Source organism: Hibiscus syriacus, unplaced genomic scaffold, assembly GCF_006381635.1.
Source record: "Hibiscus syriacus cultivar Baekdansim isolate YM2019G1 unplaced genomic scaffold, ASM638163v2 tig00116965_pilon, whole genome shotgun sequence".
Lineage (NCBI taxonomy): Eukaryota > Viridiplantae > Streptophyta > Magnoliopsida > Malvales > Malvaceae > Hibiscus > Hibiscus syriacus.
In genome coordinates, this window is record NW_024063490.1 from 5,695,238 (window position 1) to 5,701,899 (window position 6,662).

Here is a 6,662-nt window from a genome sequence, read left to right on the forward strand (position 1 = left end):
ATGGCGGCAACGGTAATACCTGTGACAAGAACTCGAGCGTTACCCAAAAATGGCTGCCCTTCTCATTGAGGGAATCTAACTATACCGTGGCCTAACGACAAACGACATACTTGTATGAATATCCTTTGTCGATTAATGTCTTGAGCACACGAAATAAGTTCACTTCCATCGGATGCGACACATATGCATACCTCTATGGATTCATCGGAAACAACACTTACATTGCCGGTTGTATGCCCTTATGTAATCGGTTCGAGGACTTGGTCTATGGATCTTATTCAGGATTCGGATGTTGCCAGATTCAGATTCCTGATGGACTGAAAGCCGTTTATGTTCAAGCTTCTAGCTTTAACGAACGTGTTAATGTGTCGGATTTTAACCGTTGCAGCTATGCTTTTATCGTTGAAGAAAGTGTATTTCGGTTCTCTTCAGATTATGTTCGATCCATCCCTCCAGATAAAAAATTTCCGGTGTCCCTCGATTGGCTTGTAAGCAATGAGACCTGTGATGAAGCAGCTAAGAATCTGTCGAGTTACGCATGTCATCAGAGCGAGTGGTACGAACCTTTCATCGGTTCGGGTTATCTTTGCAAGTGTCCAGACGGTTTCGATGGGAATCCATACCTCCCTGAAGGTTCTTTAGGCATGTCTCTTAGTATCTTCTGTGTCCTGCAACTCGATTAAGTACAGTTGATAATTGACCTGTTTTCACAGATGTCAATGAGTGCAAGATTTGGAGTCCCTGTGACGAAAATGCAATATGCTAGAATTTACCAGGAAGTTTCAACTGTGTTTGTAAAGGTGGATATGAAGGAGATGGCAAAAGAAATGGAACAGGTTGCAGTCCTATTAATGAGCAAGGCTTTCCTTTCCTTATCACCGGTCTAGGTGTAAGCATAGGCCTTTTAGTGGTCATATTGAACAGTTCATGGACATATTGGGGACTTTGGAGAAGAAAACTCATTAGACAAAGAGAACAGTTCTTCCTACAAAATGATGGAATTATCTTACAAGAATTTTCAAAACTTAAAGGTCCTGTTTCAGCCTAGATTTTCACGTCAGAGGAGCTCAAGAAGGAAACAAACAACATTCATGAAACTCGAATTCTAGGCAAAGGAGGCCAAGGGACTGTTTATAAAGGAATACTGCAAGACCGTAGAGTTGTTGCCATTAAAAAATCGATGATTGCAGATGGCAGTCAAGTCGAACAGTTCGTTAATGAAGTCATTGTTCTTTCTCAGGTTAACCATAGAAATGTGGTGAATCTCTTGGGATGTTGTTTAGAGACCGAAGTCCCTTTGTTGGTTTACGAATTCATATCCAATGGTACCCTTTACCAGCGCTTGCATTGTCCGGGAAATGCATCTTTGTCTTGGGAATGTTGGTTGATAATCGCAGCTGAAACTTCCGGAGCACTCTCCTATCTGCACTCTGCTGCTTATCCTCCCATTATTCATCGTGATGTCAAGTCTACTAACATTCTTTTGGACGAGCATTACGTTGCAAAAGTGTCGGAGCTTCAAGGTTAGTTCCTTTGGATCAAACACAGTTAACAACGTTGGTGCAGGGGACGCTTGGTTACCTATACCCGGAGTACTTTCAATCGAGCCAGCTGACTGAAAAGAGTGATGTGTATAGCTTTGGAGTTCTACTTGCAGAGTTATTGACCGGGAGAAAGGTTACTTAGCTTTCTAATGCCGGAAGAGGAACGGAATCTAGCAATGCACTTTGTTTCTTTTCTGAAGAAGGATCGATTGTTCGGGATTATCGATCATCAAGTGTTAGTTGAGGGGAACACTACACAGATAAAGGAAGTTTCCATGTTGGCAAACAGGTGCTTAAGAGTTAGAGGAGAAGATAGGCCTTCGATGAAGGAAGTTGCAATCGAATTGGATGGTCTAAGAACAATGCCAAAGCATCCATGGATGAAAAATGATTCGAAGGAGGGCAAGTCTTTGCTCGGTGAACTCTTCGGCGCTAATGCTCAAGGTAACGAAAGCAGTCTGTCCGACTATGACAGTAGGCAGCAAATCATATTGCGTGGTCGGTAACAATGTTGCAGATGTTTTACGTCTACTTAGTACTAGGAGTATTTTAGTCATTTTTCAATGTCTAGAGTTTCAAGACCTTCATCTCATCATTCTTTCAAGCCAATTTGACAATGTGTATGTTCTTTGGCTTTACAAGATCTTTTACAATGACAGTAAAATAGTAAAATACCGACCTCTGTAAACTGATAAAAACTATTTTGCTAAAGAGCACTCTGCCTTGGCTTACTTTAATACACAGTGCTAAGAAAGAAAATCTGATTACATAATCAACGAGCACCTTGTAGCTCAAATGTGAATTTGTTATTAATGCTATCGTACCCCATCGAGCTGCTCGTCGCACCATCATCGTAAGTGTTGTTCAAGTCACCGAGCAAGTATTTGGCTTCTTCTCCTATTAGCTTACTTTCACTCCAAGGATGTTTAGGCATTGCTTGCAGTCCTGCTAATTCATGGGCAACTTCCTTCATTGTTGGCCTTTCTTCTCCCTGCACTCTCACGCATCTTCTTGCTAAAGCCGCAACTTCCTTAATTTGCCCGATGTTTTCGTCGTTAAGCACCCGAGGATCAAGAATGTCGAGCAGGCGGTTTTCTTTCATCAAAGAAACAAAGTACATTGCCAAAACTCGGTTTTGTTCTGATCTTTTGAAGCAGACCGCCTTTTGTGTTGTTAGTAACTCCATAAGCACAACCCCAAAGCTGTAAACATCGCTCTTCTCGGTCAAAAGGCTTGTAAGCATGTATTCAGGATCGAGGTAGCCGAAAGTTCCTTGTACGATTGTAGTTATTTGTGCCTGGTCCGATGGATTCAATCTCGAAGCCCCGAAATCAGAAACTTTTGCGATGTAATTGTCATCTAACAGTATGTTTGCCAACTTGATGTCTCGATGAATGATCGGAACTGAAGCGGCGGAGTGTAAATACGAAAGGGCTTCCGCCGTTTCGGTGGCGATTCTCAAACGAGTCTCCCACGGAAGATAGGAGGCATCATCATCATTATGTAAATGGTGAAAGAGGGTTCCATTGGTGATATATTCATAGACTAAAAGTGGAACCTGTGTCTCCAAACAACATCCTAGGAGTTGGACAACATTCCTGTGGTTGATCTGGTAGAGCACCGTGATTTCATTAATGAATTGTTCAACCTGGCTCGGGTCTCCGATTATCGACTTTTTAATGGCAACCACTCGATTATCGGCTAATATACCCTTGTACACTGTCCCCTGCCCTCCTCGTCCTAAGATTCTGCTTTCATGGTAATTGTTTGTGGCCTTCTCGAGTTCCTCTGCTGCAAATATTTTAACATCTTCCCGGTACCCTCGTCGCTTCGAAAGCTGTTCCCGCAACAAAATACCACCATTTTGCTGAAAGTATTCTTCTCTTAGTTTAGAAATCTGTTTTCGCCTGAGCATCCAGTGCAGCAATATTATCCCCAAGAGGAGACCAATAAGCCCAATGCTAGTTCCTATGTTCAAACCATAAAATAGTAGTTCCATTGAGTTACAAATTATTTCATGAAACGTATGTAATCGTAATTCAATAAGTATGCACAGAAATCAATAACCTAGAGCAACATTAATAAGGGGAGATCTCTTGGACTGATCCTTGTAGGGTAAACTGCAACCAGTTCCATTTTTCCGACCGTCGCCTTCATAGCCCACCGGACATGAACAGTTATATGTTCCTTGTAAATTGATACATGTTGCAGTTCCATTGCAAGGACTCATGGTTTCACACTCGTTTATATCTGAAAAGTGCAGATAAAATATCAGTGAAATAAACAATATTTGTAGTGAAAGAAAATACGTGTATATATGTAGTTACCTTGGCATCCATTGGAGAGGTAAGGGTTCCCCTCGTAACCCCGGATACACTTGCAGAAATATCCAGAGTTATTTTCTGAATCAACGCAATCACTATTCTCCTTGCATCCGAAATTCGTGGCATCCATCTTTGCTTCGTCGCAACTCGTAGTCCCGATTCTCCAATCAAGAGTGACCGGAAACTTCCTGTTTTGGAAACCGAAACCGCGAATATCTGAACTAGAGAAGGTGTAGTTATCATTCTCAGCAACAAATGCATAACTGCAGGGGTTTTCGGGCAATACATCGGTATGGTTATCATAGCTTTCGAGAGTGATGAAATAGCTCATCACACCCTTCGGGATACTCGTCTGACAGCAGCCGATCCCGGAGCAAGATCCGTTCGAAACATCGGTGATATTATTACATAACGACAAGCAACCGGTTGCATAACGTTGTCCTCGGAAACCTTCCACCCGAGCATAGGTGTCGCAGCCGATTGCGGTGAACCTGTTCTTGGCATTGTTTATTGAAATTCCACGAAGTCCGAGCTGGAGAAAATAGTAATACCGTCTCCTAGATCCCGAGGTGTTGTAACAATCATAGCTTGAATTACTGAGGATTCGCAACTGACCGTCTTCAAGGGATATGTCGATGACTTCGATGTTAGAGGTGGATAGGAAGGGTTTGTTGGGTGTGACACTAGTGTTACATGTGATGAAAAATCTTTCGGTGATGTTGCAATCGCCGCGGGTGCCGAACGGGTAAGGGATGATAACATCGCCGCAGCGGCTTGGGCAGCTGGGTTTTGCCATTGCTGGTGTTGAAGCTTTTGCTGTCAACATAACATTAAACAAGATCATCACCTGCAGAAGCACTACTGATCTGATCAAACTCATCACCGTTTTTGCTAGATTATATGTGAAGATCGATGGATACTCTTCCTCGGCGGCCACACATTGAGCGGAAGTTTGATATAAGGGGGACGCCTTAGACTCAGTCTGCAAGGGCAAGATGGCGTAACTTACCAAGTCTTTCCTTTTGAATATTAGCTGTTCACTCCACCGTTTCTTAGTCGTTGGAGATGTGACAAAGTCATTACCTATAAAAAAAACATTTTCGATCGAATAATCAACCATTTTTAAAAATTTATGAATCAGTTAAGGGATTAATCATTTTTACCTAAACATTTAGAAAGCTTGATTGGAAAATTAATATTATGAAAAGGTGAATTACTATTTGACTTACCTTTTTTTTGTTATATAAAAAGTAATTTAAACTTTATCAATGTAATATAATAATAGAGAAATGATTTAAAATAAGATAAAAACAAAAATAAAAATAGAGAAATTAATATAAATAACATAAAACATTAATCCAAAGGATACCTAATAATAGTTATGAAATATACAAAGTACGAACATGGAATAGTGACAACAAGTATCCGACCAACAAGAGTACGAAAATAAATGTAGCATAAAAATAAGTCTTAAAACTCAAATAAATACGAAGCGTACTAGGATATTAACTGTACGAGTCTACGAAGATGAAGATGAAGATGGAAAATGAAATGAAATCACGTTAAGTTAATGTTGGATTACCTTTTTTTTTCTCATTAATTCAGGGTGTTTATAATTTATGGTATATGGTTTAAAGATTCTTAATTATTTGATAGTTAAAATTTAAATACCATACAATCTCGAGTATTTAAATTTGAAATATCTAAATATAACATTAAATTTGATTCATATAGTTTAAGGGATAAATTTAGTTGTAGTATTTTATCAAATATCTTCTAGATATATGATAAAAATAAAAGTTTTTGAGTAAAATGGATTAGTTATAATAAGAGATTGTTAGGACATAAGTACTTAAAAGAGTAACGTTGTACTACAAATACATCTTAAAAAAAATTACCCAAAGTTAGGGTATCTTGGCCGTCCTAGGCTGTTTTTGTTTCTGAAGACGTTCTTTTGAATCACAGGGGCAATGTGATTTTGGTGATCGGAAAAGAGTTAGAGAAGGACGATGAGGGAGATTACGGAGGAATTGGAGGGACTGAATATAGGTGAGGAGGAGGAAGAAGAAATTCTTCAACTCGACAATGCAACAGACACCCCTTTAATCTAGAAGTACGCGGAAGGCTTCTCACAACAAGTAGGGTAAATTTTCAAGCCATGACGACTATGATGGAGAATGTCTAGCATCCAATTGGGGGAATTACTATTACAGAGTTAGAGGATAGACGTATTATGTTTAGACTCTTTCACAAGGTGGATGTGGAAAGGATTTGGAAGAAAGGTCTCTGGTATTTCGATTCGCATCTGTTGGTTTTACACAGATTAGGGCCATATAAAAACCCTCAATCAAATGATATTAGTTATGTGAGTTTTTGGGTTGTAAACAACGATCTACAAGTGGGATTTATATCCGAATAGGTTTCCAAACAATTGGGAAATTTTGTGGGGAATTTTTTGGAGTTCGATGCGGCAGCATTATCTCTGGGTTATAAGGGTTGTCTACATTTCAGCATACTTCTAGATGTCAGGAAGCCTCTGAAGAGAAAAAAGAAAATTGCCTTGGCTAAGCGAGGATCTAACTATGTTCTGTTTCAATATGAGAAACTAAAGGTTTTCTGTTTCTTATGCGGAAAATTAGTTAATGGGGAAGGATTTTGCCCATTGCGGGTGTTGCAACCGAAACAAGATCCAAGTCCATAATGGAACCTATCGTTGAGAGCCCCATCGAATAGTAGAACTCTAGCACCAAGCCCCTAGTTGCGTGAAGAGGAAGGTCAGGAGAATAGGGACAAT

General features: G+C 40.0%; 1 protein-coding gene and 1 pseudogene across 1 annotated transcript; one reads left to right on the top strand and one right to left on the bottom strand.

Annotated features, from left to right (window-relative positions):
- On the top strand, positions 1–2,050 carry LOC120191142 (annotated as a pseudogene).
- A 241-nt stretch (positions 2,051–2,291) lies between these two features.
- Positions 2,292–4,766, bottom strand: LOC120191211 (putative wall-associated receptor kinase-like 16). Its single transcript, XM_039194180.1, has 3 exons — positions 3,872–4,766; positions 3,612–3,794; positions 2,292–3,512 (listed from the first exon to the last, which is right to left on the bottom strand). The coding sequence occupies exons 1-3, from the start codon at positions 4,746–4,748 to the stop codon at positions 2,317–2,319; spliced, it is 2,256 nt and encodes a 751-aa protein (XP_039050111.1). The 5' UTR covers positions 4,749–4,766; the 3' UTR covers positions 2,292–2,316.
- Between the last annotated feature and the right edge of the window lie 1,896 nt (positions 4,767–6,662).